Raw genomic sequence first — 22,719 nt, forward strand, 5'->3', positions numbered from 1 at the left:
CTAGGACACAACCACCTCCTAAGCAGACCGAGTGCAGTTATGAGTAGCATATGGGAACTGGTATTAAGGAAGGATAGGAAAATATTAGATTTATAAGACCTAAAATTCACTCCATAATTGCCCATGGGTATATGGTGTAGTGGTTAAGAGCGCGGGCTACTAACCCTAAGATTCCGAGTTCGATTCCAGGCAGTGACCATAATAATAATATCAAAAAATACCTTAGGAATGAGAACACATCCTTTTGATATAAAATCCATCTCAACAAATCCCTTCCAACCCATGTAAGCATGGAAAAGTGGATGTTAAATTACATATATTGTAGCTACTTTCAATTTCTTTCTGCCAGATCTATACAAAAAGACTGTGGTCAACCCAGGGCTATATTTGGAAACACTTGCCCAAGGTGCCATGAAGCAGGATTGAACCTGAAACCTGAATGTCTGATAAGCAAGCTTCTTAACCTAACAGCCATGCCTGTGCTTATACACATACGCCTACCACAGTTTCCTCAATATAATTCTCTCTTTCTCTTTTACTTGTTTCAGTCATTTGACTGTGGCCATGCTGGAGCACCGCCTTTAGTCGAGCAAATCGACTCCGGGACTTATTCTTTGTAAGCCCAGTACTTATTCTATCGGTCTCTTTTGCCGAACCGCTAATTGACGGGGACGTAAACACACCAGCAATGCTGGTTGTCAAGCAATGCTAGGGGGACAGACACACAAACACATACATATATATATACATATATACGACAGGCTTCTTTCAGTTTCCGTCTACCAAATCCACTCACAAGGCATTGGTCGGCCCGGGGCTATAGCAGAAGACACTTGCCCAAGATGCCACTCAGTGGGACTGAACCCGGAACCATGTGGTTGGTTAGCAAGCTACTTACCACACAGCCACTCCTGCGCCTATAATTGCTTTCTTTTCAATCTCTTTCAGCCTTTCTCTGATATTACCGAACTCACCGACGTCCAGGAAGGTATCATAGTGCGCTGCATCCAACGTTTAAACGAAGTCCTCATGGATGTTCGAAATGCAGCAAGACTTATTGGAGACCCAGTTTTATGCCAGAAGATGGAAGAAGCTTCAACTTTAATCAAACGTGACATTGTCTTTACAGCCAGTCTCTACACACAAGAATGAATAAAGTTACAGAAACAAAGAGTAAAAGCTTGATCTACAATTATTTTGAAATCTGACTATGATTATTATTATTATTATTTTATTTTATTTTTCATTGGAAGAAATAAACTATATGTTGCTAATTAATGTTGTTATTTAATTTTTATTTATTTTTTTCTATGCGCCCTTTTCAAGCCTAGCCATGCTCATGGGCCCGGTTTCTGTGGTGTATGTGTTCCCCCCAGCTGGACGGGGCGCCAGTCCATTGCAGCATTAATCAAGAAACAGGAAGAAAGAGTGAGAAAAAGTTGGAGCAAAAGAGTACATATTTCTTTACTACCCACAAGGGGCTAAACACAGAGAGGACAAACGGATGAAGTCAATTATATCGACCCCAGTGCGTAACTGGTACTTATTTAATCGACCCCAAAAGGATGAAAGGCAAAGTCGACCTCGGCAGAATGTAACGGCAGACGAAATACTGCTAAGCATTTCGCCCGACATGCTGACGTTTCTGCCAGCTCGCCGCAAAAGAGTACAATGGGTCGCCACCACCCCCTGCCAGAGCCTCGTGGAGCTTTAGGTGTTTTTACTCAATAAACACACACAACGCCCGGTTTGGGAATCGAAACTGCGATCCTCTGCCCTAACCACTGTGCCTCCACAATTTATTTAATACATGAGCAAATGTTTACACGAATATTTGTTACTATACTTTCCATCAAAATACACTGCTTTTGTTTCAATTAAATTTGAAAGCAATAAAGAATTTAGTAAAATTAACCTGTCATTATTAAACTGACATTTAGAACATAAATTAACATAACATTTTGCAGGAAGATTTTAATTTCGATCACTTTAAAATATGAATGGCTTATGAGGACTGTATGAAGCATTTACAAAAGTACAGTCAGCAAAGAGTTTAATAAGCAAATTTACTACACAAGTAGGGGTCTATTGGGGCTCAATTTTTTAGCCCCTTTATATTCATTACAGTCTTTAAAGCAAATTTGCTACACAAGTAGGAGTCTATTGGGGCTCAGTTTTAAGCCCCTTTATATTCATTAGTCTTTAAAGCAAATTCGCTACACAAGTAGGGGTCTATTGGGGCTCAGTTTTAAGCCCCTTTATATTCATTAGTCTTTATAGCAAATTTGCTACACAAGTAGGGGTCTATTGGGGCCCAGTTTTAAGCCCCTTTATATTCATTAGTCTTTAGGCTATAACACAAGCTTAAGACCTGCTTTCTGTGAGAACTTTTGTATTCTGACTACATAGACCTGGTGAGACAAGTGCGAAATCGAAATCAAATTCAATGACTGGCATCCGGGCTAGTGGAGTGTTAAGAGTACCAGCTGAGCATGATCATTACCAGAGCAACAAACTGGCTTCTGTGCTGATGGCATGTAAAAAGCACCATTCGAGCGTGATTGTTACTTTCGTCACCTTACTGGCACGTTAGAAAACATTTGAGCGAGGTCGTTGCCAGTGCTGCTGGACTGGCTCCTGTGCAGGTGGCACATAAAAAGCACCATTTGAGCGCGGCCGTCGCCAGTACCACCTGACTGGCCCTCATGCCGGTGGCATGTAAAAGCACCCACTACACTCTTGGAGTGGTTGGCGTTAGGAAGGGCATCCAACTGTAGAAACTCAGCCAGATCAGATTGGAGCTTGGTGCTGCCACCTGGTTTGCCAGACCTCAGTCAAATCATCCAACCCATGCTAGCATGGAAAGCAGACATTAAACGATGATGATGATGATTATGAAGTTCACAAAATAAACTAATGGAGGTTAAATTTTATTAATGATCTTCCAGTCTGGGCTATGGTTATACTCAGAATGCAAGGTAGTAGATTGATCACAGATACAGAAAATAATTATGTGTGGAAGATGAAAATGAGAAAATTAGCATTAAGAGTACATGTGAAATAAAATCTTTAAATAGTGGTGATGCCCCAGCATGGCCACAGCCTTCGGGCTAAAACATTTTTAAGGATTTAGCTCAGAAGGCTCTCAAGAAGTAGTTGACAGCTTTTGTCACCTTTACTGCTAATTTGTAGCCTAATTAGCAATGAAGTTGTGTACTGAAAGCTTAGTAGCCACTAAGGATGGAGGTAAAAAAAAAATTTAGGGTGCTGTTGCTTCTACATTATTACAAAGGATTCTGTTATTCAGCTGGACAACTGATTGCAGTGATTTTTCCATTCACCGTTCTCTATCAATATATGGATTTTGTCTCAACATTGCCATTCAGCCTTCAGGGGGTTATCATAATCATCGTCATTTAATGTCTGCCTTCCATACTGGCATGGTTGGGATGGTTTGACAGGGGCCAGCCAGGCAGAAGCCTGCACCAGAGTTCTGTGACTGCTTTGGCAGGATTTTTACAGCTGGATGCTCTTCCTGACACCAACCATCCAGCAAAGTGGACTCAGTGCTTTCTATGTGGCACAAGCACAGGTGAGGTTGGCACATGCACAGGCAAGGTGGAACAAGCACAAGTGAGGTGGAGCAAGCACAGGTGAGGTTCCACAAGTACAGGTGAGGTTCCACAAGCACAGGTGAGGTGCCACAAGCACAGTGAGGTTCCACAAGCACAGGTGAGGTCCACAAGCACAGGTGAGGTTGGCACATGCACAGGCAAGGTGGAACAAGCACAAGTGAGGTGGAGCAAGCACAGGTGAGGTTCCACAAGTACAGGTGAGGTTCCACAAGCACAGGTGAGGTGCCACAAGCACAGGTGAGGTTCCACAAGCACAGGTGAGGTTCCACAAGCACAGGTGAGGTTGGCACATGCACAGGCAAGGTGGAACAAGCACAAGTGAGGTGGAGCAAGCACAGGTGAGGTTCCACAAGTACAGGTGAGGTTCCACAAGCACAGGTGAGGTGCCACAAGCACAGGTGAGGTTCCACAAGCACAGGTGAGTTCCACAAGCACAGGTGAGGTTGGCACATGCACAGGCAAGGTGGAACAAGCACAAGTGAGGTGGAGCAAGCACAGGTGAGGTTCCACAAGTACAGGTGAGGTTCCACAAGCACAGGTGAGGTGCCACAAGCACAGGTGAGGTTCCACAAGCACAGGTGAGGTTCCACAGCACAGGTGAGGTTGGCACATGCACAGGCAAGGTGGAACAAGCACAAGTGAGGTGGAGCAAGCACAGGTGAGGTTCCACAAGTACAGGTGAGGTTCCACAAGCACAGGTGAGGTGCCACAAGCACAGGTGAGGTTCCACAAGCACAGGTGAGGTTCCACAAGCACAGGTGAGGTTCCACAAGCACAGGTGAGGTTCCACAAGCACAGGTGAGGTGGCACAAGCACAGGTGAGATGGCACAAGCACAAGTGAGGTTGGCGCAAGCACAAGTGAGGTTGGTACAAGCACAGGTGAGGTGGAACAAGCACAGATAAGGTGGCACAATCATAGGCAAAGTTGGTACAAGCACAGGTGAAGTTGGCACAAGCACAGGTGAGGTAGCACAAGCACAGGTAAGGTGGCACAATCATAGGCAAAGTTGGTACAAGCACAGGCAAGGTGGCACAAGCACAGGTGAGGTTGGCACAAGCACAGGTAAGGTGGCACAATAATAGGAAAAATAAAGTACCAGTTGCACACTAGATTAGCTTCACAGACTCATAATTGTTGATTATGATTTCATGCAGAATTGTTTAATATAAAATATCATTTGTGTGTGTATGGTCCGTGCATGTGTGTGTGTTCGTGTCCCCACAAAAAATTCATAAATAATGGATGTTGCATACAACAAGGTTTACAAGGAGCTGAAACAGATATTTGTTAAATAGATATTGTGAAAGCAGAATGAAAACAGTACGACTGTAATGAGATCTTGGTTAGTTTACTCAAAAGAGCAAAGGCTGGATATAGCGATTTTATTTGTACATTCTTTTCTAATTAACAAATATGTCATTTGTAACAAATGTGTTTTCTGATTAGCTGTATATACTTACAACTTTAAACAGCAGGAAGATATGGAAGCACTGAAGAAACAGCATTGAAGACAAAGATGATACGTTGTGCTGAGCGAGGTCATTGCCAGTACCGCCTGACTAGCCCCCGTGCCGGTGGCACGTAAAAAGCACCCACTACACTCTCAGAGTGGTTGGCGTTAGGAAGGGCATCCAGCTGTAGAAACTCTGCCAAATCAAGATTGGAGCCTGGTGCAGCCATCTGGTTTGCCAGCCCTCAGGCAAAATCGTCCAACCCATGCTAGCATGGAAAGCGGACGTTAAATGATGATGATGATGATGATGATGAACATAAGCTTTTATTTGATATTAGTCATGGTTTCAACATGAAGAGCTCAGAGAACTCTTTAAAAACATTAAAAGACATGTAGACTATGTACCATGTAAAGACTATTCAAGTAATCCTATAGAAGATAAGCAATATCCATTGGACATGAAGTTTTTGACATTTTCAAGAACTGCCTGTTTTTTTTTGTTGTTTGTTTTTCCTGAATATCCCAATATGCTTAAAATAACATTTTCTGGAGGATTTTAAACACAGGATAATCTAAATTTAGAGCCTAAGTGTAAGCAGATGGTAACCACATTATGAAGCAGTAAACAATTAACAATTGATACACCGGGATTTTACAAACTCTCAAATATATATTTGAAAACTGGAAAGAAAAGCTTGAATGAGACACAAAGAATTCATACTTGATAAAGTTGGACTTAGGAAATACTCTTGCAACAGTAGCTTAGGAAGAAGAGTTGGAGAATTTCCTCAAAACGAGAAACTCCAAATCTCTGGTTTTTGATGTATCTGAAAGTTATTTTCTATAATGTTTATTTTTGTTCATAAAAGAGAAAAGTTAGACAAGACTGCACTCTAGAAATCACAAATAACAATGTTTGAATGAAGACAGCACCTCAAGTTATTCTCAGCGCTACAAGGAAATTATCAGATAGAGCAAGGAGTATTGCTTCTTTGAGATGAGATAAATTTAAGATAGCAATTCTAAATCAAATCTATAACTTATATGCACAGGAGTGGCTGTGTGGTAAGTAGCTTACTTACCAACCACATGGTTCTGGATTCAGTCCCATTGCGTGGCACCTTGCGCAAGCGTCTTCTACTATAGCCCCGGGCCAACCAAAGCCTTGTGAGTGGATTTGGTAAACAGAAACTGAAAGAAGCCCATCGTGTATATATAAATATATATATATATATATACGTATGTGTGTGTATATATTTGTGTGTCTGTGTTTGTCCCCCCAGCATTGCTTGACAACCGATGCTAGTGTGTTTACGTCCCCGTAACTTAGTGGTTCGGCAAAAGAGACCGATAGAATAAGTACTAGGCTTACAAATACTAAGTCCTAGGGTCGATTTGCTCGTCTAAAGGTAGTGCTCCAGCATGGCCACAGTCAAATGACTGAAACAAGTAAAAGAGTAACTGTTTGGTAGTTTGCTTATATAAGATTGGCTTGTATGAGCAGATTGCAAAACAAATTCAAGTTCCTCTTAGAATTGGTAACCAATACTGAAATTGATGAAGGTGATATTAAACTTATCATTACAAAGATAACACTGACCACAAATTAGTAAACGAATGTTATCAGTTCAGAGACTATTAGCAACTTAGGAAACCTCAGAACACAAAAGAAAATATGTCATCCAAAATGCAATACATAGGAATTCTTCAACTTATTTTTGAGCAACACTTCACTGAAATGTTCTGCAATGTTACTACTACACTTGAGCTGTACTTGATAATGTCTAACCAGAGTTGTGAATCAGAAAGGAATTTCTCAAAATGAGTCTTTATAAAGAACAAATTTTGGTTTAGCTGAAAAGTGCATAAATTCTTCATCCATAAAATAGAGTAAAGACACCCTTTGGTCATGAATAACCATGGGATTGCATCTAGAAAGTTACCCTCTGAAGCAAGGTTCTTTGTAGAAGACTAGCAGTCGCTCATGCATACCAGCCTCCTCTTTCCAAGCCACTGATGTTGTCCAAGGTAATGGCAAAGGCCAATACAGCATGGCAACAATGATGTCGCAACTCGTTTCTACAGCTGAATGAACTGGAGCAATGTGAAATAAAGTGTCTTGCTCAAGAACACAACACACAGCCCGGTCCGGGAATCGAACTCACAATGTCACGATTGTAAGCCTGATGCTCTAACCACTGAGCCATGTGACTTCACAATCAATAAAATATTTCTTAGAAAAACATTACAATGAAGTTCTCATACTACAAAGAGTACATGCATTCTTTTATACCTTCATTCATTTCAGTTATTTGACTGCGGCCATGCCGGAGCACTGCCTTTAGTTGAACAAATCAACCCCAGGACTTATTCTTTGTAAGCTTAGTGCTCATTCTATCGGCCTATTTTGCTGAGCCACTAAGTTACGGGGACGCAAATACACTACCATTGGTTGTCAAACGATGGTGGCTGGGGGGGGAGGAACACAGACATACACACACACACATATATAAATATGACAAGCTTCTTTCAGTTTCCGTCTACCAAATCCACTCACAAGGATTTGGTCAGCCCGAGGCTATAATAGAAGACACTTGACCAAGGTGCCATGCAGTGGGACTGAACCTGGAACCATGTGGCTGGTAAGCAAGTGACTTACCACACAGCCACTCCTGCGCCTTACAAAAATCAAAAAATAAATAATAGAGAAAAAGGATTTTGTAAAATGCACTTTATGTAGTATGTATGTATGTATGCCTATAGGGGTATGAAAAGATTATATTTGCAGTGGTCCTCCTGTTTTACAGCAACCATTCTACAATGCTTGACGTAGTATATAAACCATTCCTAGTATTCATCCACTTGGCCGTTGCCAACCTACCCTGGCACATGTGCCAGTGGCATGTAAAAAGCACCATCCGTACGTGGCCAATGCCAGCACCGCCTTGACTGGCTTCTGTGCCGGTGGCACATAAAAAGCACCAACCGATCATGGCCGTTGCCAGCCTCCCCTGGCACCTGTGCCGGTGGCATGTAAAAAGCACCCACTACACTCACGGAGTGGTTGGCGTTAGGAAGGGCATCCAGCTGTAGAAACACTGCCAGATCAGACTGGAGCCTGGTGCAGCCTCCAGGCTTCCCAGGCCCCGGTCGAACCGTCCAACCCATGCTAGCATGGAAAACGGACATTAAACGATGATGATGATGATGACTTTGACATGTGAGGTGACCCAGTACAGCAAGTTTAATGAAACTGAGATATAAGCAGTTGAATTGTTAAAAAGGACTGTGATCTACCATGGAAGAAAATTATTGAGATCAGTCAGACCTAGTTACTAGTAGGAAGAGGTACATTGCATGGCTCCATTTTCAAGAACCTCACTCATCACCTTGTTCTCTGTCTTTAAGACCTCCAACAAGTTCCAAAGGTGCTTACTTGCAAAGGCAGCGTTACCTTTCAAAATTTGTTAGATGTTGCCCTATTATCACAGGTTGTGAAGGGCCCTTCTACTAATTGCTTAAGTTTCAGGCCCCACAAAATATAGGCCCACCACTGTAAATAAATATACGAGTTTGTGCAAGTACATGTGTGTGTGTAATTACCTGGACTTATCAAAGAAGCTTGAGATGCAGTTGGATGGAACTTACACTCACCTCCTTATGAGAGCTCAAAATCTCTCGTGGAAGCGTCATCCAACCAAAATGCAAATATATGGGAAACTACCACCTGTGTCATCTCTCGTGAAAGGTAGGAGAGTCCAGTTTGCTGGACATTGTTGTAGAGCTGAAAACGAGGCTATTTCTACTCTTCTCCTCTGGAAGTCATCTACTCGCAACACCAGAGGGCGCACACTCTCCTACCCTGATGTAATCTCCAGGGATACAGGCATCCAGCAACAGGACCTCCGTAATGCTATGATGGACCGTGAAGTCTGGCGTAGCATAGTAAATTCCATTGTCTCGACCACGGTCGAACAATGATGATGATTATGTAATTATAGAAATTTTTCCTTTCACATCTATACAGAATTTCCAAATGATTTTTCTCTTTCTGTTTTTTTTTTGATATTTCCTAATAAACTGGTTTTCCAACTTTAAACTTTAATAATGCAGGGTTACTCACCAACAAGAATTTTTAATCATTTGTATCTATATCAGTATATTTTTCAGTCCGCTTTTTATATTATCACACTGTGTTTATCAAATAGATAAGGTTTATCACTTTTTGATATAGGAGTATAACATGACACAATTACACTGGTACACGCACGCATGCATACACACACACACACACACACTCTCTCTCTCTCTCTCTCTCTCTCTCTCGCTCTTTCTCATGCATGAATAACATATGCAGATGCATACACTTCAAAACTTCATTGGTTTTAATCTTTGAATAATGCTATCGAAGTTTGGTCTTTTTTGAGGCTTATATTCCCAACACATTTTCATAAGCTCATAATGTTTTTCAGAACACTTTTCTGGTTTAAGAAGACGCTGCCCATCCTGCCATGCCCGTTTGTATTTTTCTTTGTCAAATTTTATGTTATGTAGTTCAGGCCATTTTCCAGAGGAGAAACATTCCCACATCAGCACACCATAACTCCAAACATCAGCTTGAGTTGTGATTTCATTGTTAACAACTTCAGGAGCAGACCTTTAGAAAAATAAAGTGAGAGAAAAAGAGATTTTAGTTTCCAGAAATGATTCTCAGTCTCTTTCTCCAAAATGGAAAAAGGCTGAGTGAGGGAAAAACAAAAGATTAAAAAAAAAGATTTGTAATGTTATTATTGAAACCCGAGTTGCTTCTAAGCATAATTTCAGGCGTAATATCTCTAATAATTTATTACCCTATAATTGGGTTATGATTTGAGGTAAAATTTGGCTGCTATTCCTTGTAAATTAGAACAAAAACAGAGAGCTTCCTTAGTTAGGCTATGATTTGAGGGATAATTTAGCTGCTATGTTGTGCAGTTCAAGTAACCATAAAGAACTTACTTTATTGGCTCATTTCAACAATAACTATAGAGAAGGCTTATTAGTTGTACAGAATTATCAGTACAACTAATAAAGCAAGCAGAGAACAGTTCAAATAACTTTCATTTCCAGCAATCATCACTCAAGGTCCATTTTCTACCCTGGCATGGGTTCAACAGGTGCTAGCAAACCAAAGGACTGTGCAAAGCTCCAATGTCTGTATTGTTTCTACAGCTGGATACCAGCCACTTTACAGATTGTATTGGGTGCTTCTTACATGGCACCAACACCAGTGAGGTCGCCAAGTAACTTGCAAGACAAGATCCCTCAAAATAAGAGAGGAGTAGTGCTGAGGAAGGTGGTTTTATGCCAAATGATGAGAGGTCAAAGTATGATAGACAGGAGTTGGTGTTTTGCTGTAGGGGAGATATATGGTTACCCCAAATAAAGAGTGAGATAAGATGGTGATGAAGATGTGTTAGGGCATACTTTCCTCTTCGTCATCATCATTTATAGTCTGTTTTCCAAGCTAGTATAGCTTGGACAGTTTGACAGAATCCAACAAGCCATAGGATTTTGTCAAGCTCCTATGTCAGCTTTGGAATGGTTTCTATGGCTGGATGGCCCTCCTAAATAACAACCACTTTACAAGGTGTACTAGGTACATTTTATATGGCACCAGCACTAGTGCAGTGCAGTTGCCAAGTAATTTGCAAGACAGGAAAGAATAAAAACAGAGAATATGGGACAAAAGGAAAAAGCCCTCTTAAGTTGTGATGGGGTGTCTGAGAGGGTGGAGAGGTGATGTTTTTTTTATGCCAGGGAAAGCAGAGATGTCTTGCTATAGAGAAAATACAGGACTACCCTGCATTTATATATATAGGTGGGAGCATCTGGTAAAATGTTAAGATAGTGGAAGCATGTTACAAAAAGAAACAAATAAAAAACAAAACAATAAGAAACACTTCATACCAGCACAGTGGGAGACTGCGTTCAGATTTTACTTTATACACGTCTGAATCCATTTGTTTGGCCAAACCAAAATCAGTAATCTTCACATGTGTGTCAACAGTAAGTAAAATATTACGAGCTGCTAAATCCAGATGAGTAATATGTTTTGATTGCAGATAATGCATTCCCTGGAAGAATGATAATAATAATAATAATAATGAGAAAGAGAGACAAATACTGTCAGATCAAATGACATGAATGTTGTGAGTAAAGAGGTTGAAAAAATCACCTAGTATTCCAAATTGAAAGTGGATATGGCAAGACTGAATGGAAAGCAAGAGGGTGATGTAAAAGTGATACTAGTGGCGATCAGAGCATTGGAGTCAATCCCATTAAAATTTCAAGACTTCTTAACGCAACTGGAAATCCCATGCAAGATTGATATCTTGCAAAAAAGCAGCCTTATTGGGCACAGCGCACATCTTAAGGAAAGTATTATCTGTTTATATTATATTACAATAATAATAATAATAATAATAATAATAACCCTTTCTACTATAGGCACAAGGCCTGAAATTTGGGGAGAGGGATAGTCGATTACATCAATCCCAGTGTTTCACTGCTATTTAATTTATCAGCCCCAAAAGGATGAAAGTCAAAGTTGAGCTCAGCAGAATTTGAACTCAGAGCATAGCAACAGGTGAAATACCGCTAAGCATTTCATCCAATGTGCTAACAATTCTGCCAACTCACTGCCTTATATAATAATAATAATAATAATAATAATAATAATAATAATAATAATAATAATAATAATAAAAACAATGATTAACAAGTTGTGAAACCGTCGAATCGTCAGCGACTAAACCGGCAACCACACTAAGCTTGCTTGGTGAGGAGGGTGGATTTTCAACTAGAAACAAAACCCAGCAAATGGCAGAGGAACTTAAAAGAGTCAATGGCCATCCCCAAAACAGGTAGACAGAACTTGTGAGTTTTGGTTGGCAGTCTGTCTAGGAGAAGGAAGACTAATTTCAAAACCGGTGTAGATAAGACTCCTTAGTCACAGTGGTCAAGCCCAACTCCTATGCAAAACCAACAGAAGTTTGGGGAAAGGCAAGTATCTGATGCCTCCAAATAACCAGTGTTCCAGATAGGCTGTACTCATTAACCTTAGGTGGCAGGCAGCCTAGGAGAAGGAACACTCCAAGCCCAAAACCAGGGGAGCAAGGACCCTGCCGCCTTAGTGGACTACCTTCATAGAGATGGTGTCTCGATAAAAATTCCAGTTGGTAGCAACCTAAAATTACACCTCATTTGTGAGTGAAAATGCCAAGAAAAATAAATGACAATAACAGTGCGAACGGGACTAGAACCAATGGTGAAAGTGCTACACCTGGCAGGTGCCCCACTGTGCAGCAGAGTGGGCCTGGTCGTAATCCAACAACTGCTAGCCATACTACAAGACACAGTCCTTGTACTGGTCAAATTACACAACGTGCTTGAAAATGCAAGTGGTCTGTTGATATAAACCAAAAGGTAATCCAGTGCCATGAGCAAGCCTTGCTAGACAAGAACAATGGCAAATGTAAAGCTGTCAGAAAAAGATCATTAGAACTAGGGAACCAGCTGGGTATGTTCCAGATTACTGAATATGGACTCATGAATCAGATAAGAATAATTCAGAATAGAGGCTTTCTTAATGAGGCCCAGATTCAAACAATCAGGAAAAGCCTCTGTAGTGGTGAGAATTTTGAGGAGAATAACATAGGTGAAGATCAGCGAATGTGTAGGCAATGTGAAGTTTTAGTGGAGGAGAGGCCGGCCAATCAATATAACATAGAAAACCCTAAATTATGAGAGGATACGACTGAGGAACAGAGAAACTTCAGGAAAAGACTCGAGAATATAAGAATTACAAGAACAGAGACCAAGCCGATGAATCTAAGAAGCTTCAATCGTAACAATGTGAAACGCGTGACCCAAAAAGTTGATGAGATTCTGAAATAGATTCTGACAAAAGATCTAACAGAAACAAGGGGCTTGATCAGCCGCTTCAATTTTAGTAGGTGAACTGGTTGGAAAGTAAGAAAGGAAAGTAGATGGACTGAAGGAGCCATGGTGGAAGTGAAGAACTGAAGGCGATATTCTAACTTTACGTAAAGATCTGAGCCTCATAGAAGAGTGGTCAAAAGGGCAATGGAAAAGAAAGTGCAAGGGCATATCTTGACGCAAGGTACCAAATAGAAAAGATTCAAAACTGTCATCAAAACCCTAAAATGTGTGCAGGCTAAAACATTAAAGGTACAGCGATACACTGACTGCATGTCGCAGTTCCAGCAAAACTGGTTATTCTCAAACAACCAGAGGCAGTTTTTTAAGGGCTTAGGAGGAAACAGAGAAGATAATACACCTCCTGAAGTAGAAGAAACCTGCCAATTTTGGAATAACATCGGGGGGTAAGAAGTTTCACACAACTATAGTGCTGAGTGGATTCATTCCATGAAATCCGAACTCCATCAACCGGACGCTCCATGACAGAACCATGTGGGCATAACAACAGATGTCCTTGCACAGATATCAAAACTGCCAAACTGGGAAGTAGCAGGACCAGATGGAATTCAAGGCCACTGGTTCAAGTGGTTTAGGTTAATGCACAAGAGAATTGTGTTGCAATTAAACAATTGCCTACAGAGCAATATAATTCCTGCATGGATGGTAGAGGGAAGAACAACATTGTTAATAAAAGATCAGTCAAAGGGCAGTGAAGTTGGCAATTACTGACCCATTGCTTGTCTTAACCTCCGATGGAAAGTATTGACGGGTACCCTCACAGGGAAAATATATACGTTCCTTGCGAAATACATACGTTCCTGCCAGTTGAACAAAAGGGATGCCAAAATGATCCAAGGGCACCAAGGACCACCTTGTGATAGACAAGGTTATAATGAAGAACTGTAAACAGTACCAAAAACATTTATGCATGGCCTGGATAGACTTCAGAAAGGCTTATGACATGTTGCCGCATTCGTGGATTTTGGAAACAATTGTCATGTGTGGAATAGCTGTGAACATGTGTGCACTGATTAAGAACAGCATGTCTAATTGGAAAACGTGTCTTTCCTGTAACAACCAGCACTTAGCCGATGTAACAATCAAAAGAGGTATTTTCCAAAGGATGGAATTTGTTATCTTGAAGTGTGCAGTGCTTATTTTGAAGCAACGGAAAAGAGTAAATTGTAGGGGCATAGAATTGCCAAATGGAAAGAGAATGGAAGACCTGGATGATGATGGGTACAAGTACCTTGGGATCCTGGAGCTGGACAATATCTTGCACAGAGAAATGAAAGACAAGGTCATCACCGCATATTTCAAGTACCTCAAACTTCTCTTGAAATCAAAGCTCAACTCAAGGAACCTTGTGACTGCCATCGACATATGGGCCATTGCTGTAGTCCAGTGGAGATTGACCAACTTGATCGTAATACCCAAAAGACAAGGACAATGCATGGTTCCCTCCACCCTAAGGCAAATGTACACATGAAGAGAGGTAAGGGTGAATGTGGGCTGATAAGCATACGGGTGTGTATCAACAGTGAAAGAATCATGGCAGAATATTTGGTAAACAGCAAAGAAGACTTTCTTCAATATGCTGCTGGTGCAGGAGTTAACAAAAATGAACTTGAGAGTGTTCATGAATTCCAAACAAGAACAGCCAACGAGAGAGAAGAAACCCTACTCTGTATGAAATTATATGGTCAGTTCCACTGTGAAACCAACAAATTAAAAGACTAGGAAGCATCATGGAGGTGGCTCCAGAAGGGTGACCTAAAAAAGAATACTGAAACCTAATCATCATGGACCAGACCCAGGCATTGAATACCAACTCAATAAAAAGGAATATATACCAGACAAGTGCATCGGACCACTGCAGAATGTGTGGGAAGAGGGTCGAAAGTGTGACTCACATTGTTAGTGCTTGTGAAAGTCTTGCACAGAAGAAGTGTAGACATGACAAAGTAGCCCCAAACCTCCACTGGCTACTATGCCGTAAGTATGGATATGAGGTTATGGGTGCTCGGTACCAACATACACTGGAAAAGGTAATGGACAAAAAGGGGAAGGCAAAATCCTCTGGAACTTTGATTTCCAGACAAAGTGTTAGAACACTGAAGGCCAGATATAGTAACCTTTAGGAGAGACAAACAAGAATGCCTAATAATCGATGTAGCAGTGCCAGCAGATCAACTCATCATCATGAAGGAAAGAGAAAAAGTTGATAAATATGGAGACCTGAGAATTGAGATCACTAATTTTTGGCAAGGATTAACATCAAGAGAGGTATATATTTCAAGAAGCTGGCCTAACACTATTGTTGTTTGTGATTTGTATGATACCCCTAGCACAGATACTATGAAAAGTGACATTGGGGTATACATTGGGGTATATCATCATCATCATCGTTTAACATTCGCTTTCCATGCTAGCATGGGTTGGACGGTTCGACTGGGGTCTGGGAAGCCAGGAGGCTGCACCAAGCCCAGTCTGATCTGGTAGTGTTTCTACAGCTGGATGCCCTTCCTAATGCCAACCACTCCGTGAGTGTAGTGGGTGCTTTTTACGTGCCACCGGCACAAGTGCCAGGCGAGGCTGGCAATGGCCACGATCAGTTGGTGCTTTTTACATACCACCAGCACGGAGGCCAGTCAAGGCGGCGCTGGCAACAGCCATGTTCGGATGGTTCTTTGACGTGCTATCGGCACTGGTATAACAACTGCAATTTCCATTGATTTTTTATCAATTTCGATTTCACTTGCCTCAACAGGTCTTCACAAGCAGTATGCATATCGAAACTGTGTAGTTGGGAGTGAAACTTCTTAATCATACAACCATGCTAATTTTTTTGTGGATAACAGAATGAGGCAGTAACAGTTCTGAAATCTGTTTGGACAATGCAAAGTTGAATGACATTTCTCAGATTATACACACCTCAGCAATTTCAATCAGGATTGTTTTGATGCTAACCATGGTGCTCTTATTTGATTTAAGCCATTTTGATAGGTCTGAACCATCGATGTACTCCAAAATAATGCCGGATGGATCTGAAGAAGATCAAAAAACAAATTTTAGGATTTGGCTACACTAAACAAATTCAAATGAAAATATAAAGAAAAGCAATAAAGACTGGGAAAGTCGAAATCACACTGATATCAAGAAATCCTCTTGCGAGCGTGACCTAGGCATCACTGTCAGCAGTGATTTGCGTTGGACAAAGCATATCTCTAAAATTGTCAAGAAGGCCGAGGGTGTCTTGGCATCACTCAGCAAGACTTTTGTTAGCCGCTCTCCAGCCATCTATTTAAAACTGTATACAGCTATGGTACGACCACACTTGGAATTCGCATCATCAGTTTGGAATCCCTATCTTGCTCAGAACATTGACCTCCTGGAATCTGTCCAGAGACGTGCAACCAAACGCATACCCTCCATCAGACACCTACCATATTCTGAGCGCCTTGTTTCCCTGGGCATGGATTCACTGAAGCTCCGGCATCTGGCGACGGACTTGGTAAACACCCACAAGGTTATCAACCACCTCACCAACAACAACACTGAACACCTTTTTGATCTCCATGTGTCTAACACACGTGGACATGCCTACAAAGTCAGAAAACAACACAGCTCCCATGACTTTCGGAAACATTTTTTCACGCTCAGAGTTGCTGAAGCATGGAATAAACTGCCTGCGTCAGTTGTTGACTGCCATGACACTGCATCCTTTAAGGCCCTCATGCTTTCCGAAATCCGCCGAAACTACACCTGATTATATATACACTTTAGATGAGTTGTAGTGCACCTGAGCACTGTACACAATTATTATTATTATTATTATTATTATTATATTCTTACAAGAAAATTATATGACAAATCTTAGTCATATTCAGTGTAACAGATTCTATAAACCTCTTGCAGATTTAGTACTGACAATCTGTGTTGTGTACTGGTATTAGGCTGTACAGCAACTACATAATTTTTCCTACAAGGAATTTTACACGCCGCCCCGACGGGCATCCGTGCCGGTGGCACGTAAAAAGCACCATCCAATCGTGGCCATTGCCAGCCTTGCCTGGCCCCCGTGCCGGTGGCACGTAAAAAGCACCATCCGACCGTGGCCGTTTGCCAGCTCCATCTGGCACCTGTGCCAGTGGCATGTAAAAAGCACCCACTACACTCACGGAGTGGTTGTCGTTAGGAAAGGCATCCAGCTGTAGAAACATTGCCAGATCAGACTGGGCCTGGTGCAGCCTTCTGGCCTCCCAGACCCCAGTTGAACCGTCCAACCCATGCTTGCATGGAAAGCGGACGCTAAATGATGATGATGATTTACAGAATTTTCTCAGTGTGGTCCACTTGAAAACACTGTGCCACACAGAGCAAGACATCGCGCTGCTCTCACGCACAGTGCTTTGATGCAGTGAGTACTGTTTTCTGTCTGCACGGGGTTAATAAAAAAAAAAAACAGGCTAATACTTGTTTCAGTATATTTAGCTAAAAACAGGTTCTAATGCCATACAATTTGTAGGGAGGAATTACAACCGTGTTTCGTGGTCTGCTACCACAACAGCTCCTTTATAGGATCCAGTTAGCTCAAGACATCATCAGGAGGAACCACGTCCGGTTTCGGCCCCTACTCATCATCATCATCATCATCATCGTTTAGCGTCCGTTTTCCATGCTAGCATGGGTTGGACGGTTCTACTGGGGTCTGTGAAGCCAGAAGGCTTCATCAGGCCCAGTCAAATCTGGCAGTGTTTCTACGGCTGGATGCCCTTCCTAACGCCAACCACTCCGTGAGTGTAGTGGGTGCTTTTTACGTGCCACCCGCACAGGTGCCAGACAGAGCTGGCAAACGGCCACGAACGGATGGTGCTTTTTATGTGCCACCGGCATGGGGGCCAGGCGAGGCTGGCAACTCCTCTACCGTTTTGACGTGCCCCCCCCCATCCTTTCGGAGGTGTCTTCAGCTCTGGTGTTGGGTGCATGTCTTCTTTCTTCTGTTTCCTGGCCTCTTCAATGTATCGTCAGTGAGTGTCAGCCGGTGACTGACTGTCTTGTCAAATTTCTCCCTTTAAATACCTGCCGCATAGGCTCCAGCAGGCAGCCCCGGCAAGTTGTCACGTGACTCTGTCTCACCTTAACTGACTAGTGAAGGCGCGTAGTTTTAGCCCGCGCTTTTTCTAAACGACCGTCACCTGTCAGTCAGCGAAGCTGATTCAGTGTCAGCTTGTCTCACCTAATGATGTTATTTCCCATTGGCGTGTTTATGACTTTCAAGCCATTTTTGGTCTTCCCGCTTCAGTCATATATAGAAGCTGGCTTTTTCGACCACCTCCTTATTAGTTTACGCAGCTCGGGGCTAGAAAACATAATACTGAAGCAGTTATAAATAAACAAAAGGTTAGGAAAAATTTCAGCACGACTGTTTTGGTGCCATTTATTTGGCATTACTGATTCAATGCTAAATTTATTTAACATGAGACATTTGAAAATTTCTCTCATTCCCCTCATTCTCCATTCATGTGTGTGAGCACATTCCTCTATGCATGACTGAAAAGAGGGAGAGTGTTTATGTCATTTGTGTTCAATAAATAAATTGTAATCTCTCTCTCTCCCTCTATATTTCTGCACATGTGTGGATATGCCTGTGTGTGTGTGTTTGCCACTAATACCAAAAACTGCTATTACCAAAAATGGATTAGATCTTTTTATCTATGGACCCCTTCAGTTATTATTTTATTCTGGTGGTCCCCTATAATCATTTGATGTTTAAAAACTAGTTTTATAAAACCTTCTTTCAAAATTCCTTTTTGTTTTTTGATCAATAACTTGTGTAGGTTAAGTTAATTTTTTGGCTCAAAAAGCGAAAAGCAAGGCCATGTAGGGGGACATGGAGTTATGTACAGGGAGGGTGTTCATGCAAAGAGTTCAGGCCATTTCTGGTAAAGAGAGACTTTGAACCGAGCGGTCGTCAGCATCTTCACTATCTCGTCCGGCAGCTTATACCACAGATCCTCTCCTTCGATTGAGATGAAATCGTCGCAGATAGAGCTTTGCGGAGTGACCCCCGCAGCCGACGCTCTGGAGTAGGAGTGAAGAACAGCTCTTTCGAGTAAAATGTTAGAGAAAAAAAACCTAGTTGTTTCTTGTAATACATACCAATAAAAAACATCTCAAGCAAAATTTTTTCAGGGACCCATAAAAGATGAACCTCAACATTTTACCATTCATCACAACACACAGAAGCCAAAAATAACCTTGATTATAAGTTGGATTTTTGACTTTCTTCAAAATCAGACGGTTCCTTTCCATTGCTGACTTAGTGCTCTTGTATGGTAGTGAAACATGGATAAATGCCAAACAAGCAAAGATGAGTTTAGATGGCAGTTACACAAGGCTGCTACAAATGGCCCTGGATGCAAAATAGCAACAGCGCTTGATCAAGGAGCATCTCTATGGGCAGCCTTCCAAAAGTAATCAACAAGATCAGAGAATGAGGTCTCTGTATATCAGGTCATTGCTTATGGCACCAAGAATAAGGAGCACCAAAACCTGCGCTCTGTGACACACAGTGTAGTACCAGCAAGCATTGGAGATAACTGCAAGGAAATCATAGGACTCACAGAGGCAATGGCAAATAATCGAGATCTTTGAATCCGAACGTGGCCGTTGCCAGCGCCGCCACAACAGGCCTCCGTGCCGGTGGCATGTAAAAAGCACCATCCGATCGTGGCCGTTGCCAGCCCCGTCTGGCACGTAAAAAGCACCCACTACACTCATGGAGTGGTTGGCGTTAGGAAGGGCATCCAGCTATAGAAACATTGCCAGATCAGACTGGGCCTGGTGCAGCCTTCTGGCTTCCCAGATCCCAGTTGAACCGTCCGACCCATGCTAGCATGGAAAGTGGACGCTAAATGATGATGATGATGATGATTTGGCAATATCCCATGCTTGAGAAGAAGACCCATGAAGCCAAGTGAAATCATAGCGATGGCAGACAGTGGTGTTACACAACTGGCACGCATGCCAGTGGCACATAAAAGCATTCATTACACTCTCAGTGTGGTTGGCATTAGGAAGGGTATCCAGTTGTAGAAACCATGCCAAATCAGACTGGAGTCTGGTGCAACTCCCTGGCTTGCCAACCCTGGTCAAACTGTCCAACCTATGCCAGCATGGACAACAGACATTGATTATAAGTTTATCATTGGCCATTGAAAAGCTAGATCTTTATAAAATGATCACCAAAAGCAACTCAGTCTACAGACACAATTAGTAGCAGTCAGAAAGCTATTTAGTATTCAAGCATCTGTACTAGTGTCATGTAAAAAAGTACCCATGCTGATGTCACATAAAAAAGCACACATGCTGGTGCCACATAAAAAAAACACCCAGGCACAGGAGTGGCTGTGTGGTAAGTAGCTTGCTAACCAACCACATGGTTCCGGGTTCAGTCCCACTGCGTGGCACCTTGGACAAGTGTCTTCTACTATAGCCTCGGGTCGACCAAAGCCTTGTGAGTGGATTTGGTAGACGCAAACTGAAAGAAGCCCGTCGTATATGTGTGTGTGTGTGTGTGTGTGTGCACGCGTGTATGTTTGTGTGTCTGTGTTTCTACCCCTAGCATTGCTTGACAACCGATGCTGGTGTGTTTATGTCCCCGTCACTTAGCAGTTTGGCAAAAGAGATCGATAGAATAAGTACTGGGCTTACAAAGAACAAGTCCCAGGGTCGAGTTGCTCGATTAAAGGCGTTGCTCCAGCATGGCCGCAGTCAAAATGACTGAAACAAGTAAAAAGAAAAAAAAAAGAATATTGGGGCACCATGTAAAAAGCATCCGTGCTGATACCATATAAAAACTGCCCAGTACACTCTGTAAAATGGTTGGTATTAGGAAGGGCATCCAGTTATAGAAACCATGTCAAAATAGATGACTGAGGTTTGGTGAAACCCTCCAGCTTCCCAGCTCCTGCCAAACTGTCCAACCAATGCCAGCATGGAAAGCAGATGTTAAAACATGATGATGATTATGATGATGGTGACAGTGATGATGATAATGATGAGGTGAAAACTTCTGTTTGATATGATTCTTATAACAGAATCCAATGAAGGTGCCGGTGGCGTGTAAAAAGCACCAATCCGATCGTGGCCGTTGCCAGCCTCACCTGGCACGTAAAAAGCACCCACTCGCACTCTCGGAGTGGTTGGCGTTAGGAAGGGCATCCAGCTGTAGAAACACTGCCAGATCAGACTGGAGCCTGGTGCAGCCTCCTGGCTTCCCAGATCCCCGGTCGAACAGTCCAACCCATGCTAGCATGGAGAACGGACGTTAAATGATGATGATAATATTGAAATATAGAAGAATGATGGTTAATATTACCCAAGGTTGAGGTTTGTTACAAATGACTTTTTAACCACACCGAACGTGGCTGTTGCCAGCGCCGCCTCGACTGGCTTCTGTGCTGGTGGCACATAAAAAGCACCATCCAAATGTGGCCAATGCCAGCGCCGCCTCGACTGGCTTCTGTGCCGGTGGCACATAAAAAGCACCATCCGAACGTGGCTGATGCCAGCGCCACCTTGGCTGGCTTCCGTGCCGGTGGCACGTTAAAAGCACCAACCGATCGTGGCCGTTGCCAGACCCCCCCTGGCACCTGTGCAGGTGGCAAGTAAAAAGCACCCACTACACTCGCGGAGTGGTTGGCGTTAGGAAGGGCATCCAGCTGTAGAAACACTGCCAGATCAGACTGGAGGCTGGTGCAGCCACTGGCTTCCCAGACCCCAGTCAAACCGTCCAACCCGTGCTAGCGCGGAAAAACGGACGTTAAACGATGATGATGATGATGATCATGGAAAGGAATAAAATTTTCATGCACTAACCATTGCAAAATCCATATATCTGTATAATTCTTTCATGACGCAATTCAATAAGGATTTTAAATTCCAAATTAAGCTTAAGAGAAGATGGCTGATTCTTGGGGTGAAATTCCTTAAAGGCCGCAGTCTTTTTTTCATCATTCTTTTTATATGTTATTTTCCAGACTTTACCAAATGCCCCCTGAATTTGAAAAAAAAAAAAATAAAAAAATAAAATAAAATTAGCACATTTGATGATACAAAACATGCATAGGCTTATTAGATGCACTCCAATTCATTGCAGCAGCATAAATTCAGGAAAAAAAGTTTTTATTGAGAAAATTAAAAGATCTTCAACAAATATATCCTATCAGTGATGATTTACAGCAATAAAACAAGGAGCTATCAAACACTACCATCATGAACACCCTTATTTCTTTATTGCCCACAAGGGGCTAAACGTAGAGGGGACAAACAAGGACAGACAAAGGGATTAAGTCAATTACATCTACCCCAGTGCGTAACTGGTACTTAATTTATTGACCCCGAAAGGATGAAAAGCAAAGTCGACCTCGGTGGAATTTGAACTCAGAACGTAACGGCAGATGAAATACCTGTTTCTTTACTACCCACAAGGGGCTAAACACAGAGGGGACAAACAAGGACAAACAAACGGATTAAGTCGATTATATTGACTCCAGTGCAAAGTCGACCTTGGCAGAATTTGAACTCAGAACATAAAGACAGACGAAATACTGCTAAGCATTTTGCCTGGCGTGCTAACATT

At 42.2% G+C, this 22,719-nt stretch overlaps 2 protein-coding genes across 7 annotated transcripts in view; one reads left to right on the top strand and one right to left on the bottom strand.

Annotated features, from left to right (window-relative positions):
• The window catches only part of LOC115209357 (helicase SKI2W), a 52,223-nt gene extending 50,949 nt beyond the window's left edge, over window positions 1-1,274 (top strand). For both annotated transcript variants that reach the window (XM_029777727.2, XM_036501516.1), the window contains exon 25: window positions 949-1,274. In XM_029777727.2, the coding sequence (XP_029633587.1) occupies window positions 949-1,152 (204 nt within the window). In that variant the 3' untranslated portion in view covers window positions 1,153-1,274. The remainder of the gene's footprint in view (window positions 1-948) is intronic.
• Window positions 1-22,719, bottom strand: part of LOC115209767 (tyrosine-protein kinase JAK1-like) — an 83,929-nt gene that overhangs the window by 16,509 nt on the left and 44,701 nt on the right. For 2 of the 5 annotated variants that reach the window (XM_036501522.1, XM_036501517.1), the window contains exons 14-18: window positions 21,957-22,134; window positions 16,008-16,120; window positions 11,040-11,206; window positions 9,422-9,747; window positions 9,091-9,387 (exon numbers count right to left, since the gene is read on the bottom strand). In XM_036501522.1, coding sequence (XP_036357415.1) covers window positions 9,459-9,747; window positions 11,040-11,206; window positions 16,008-16,120; window positions 21,957-22,134 — 747 coding nt within the window. In that variant the 3' untranslated portion in view covers window positions 9,091-9,387; window positions 9,422-9,458. Of the gene's footprint in view, window positions 1-9,090; window positions 9,388-9,421; window positions 9,748-11,039; window positions 11,207-16,007; window positions 16,121-21,956; window positions 22,135-22,719 lie in introns of those variants that run through there. The other 3 variants (XM_036501519.1, XM_036501520.1, XM_036501521.1) reach the window with 3 other exon arrangements.

This window comes from Octopus sinensis, linkage group LG3, assembly GCF_006345805.1.
Source record: "Octopus sinensis linkage group LG3, ASM634580v1, whole genome shotgun sequence".
Classification (NCBI taxonomy): domain Eukaryota; kingdom Metazoa; phylum Mollusca; class Cephalopoda; order Octopoda; family Octopodidae; genus Octopus; species Octopus sinensis.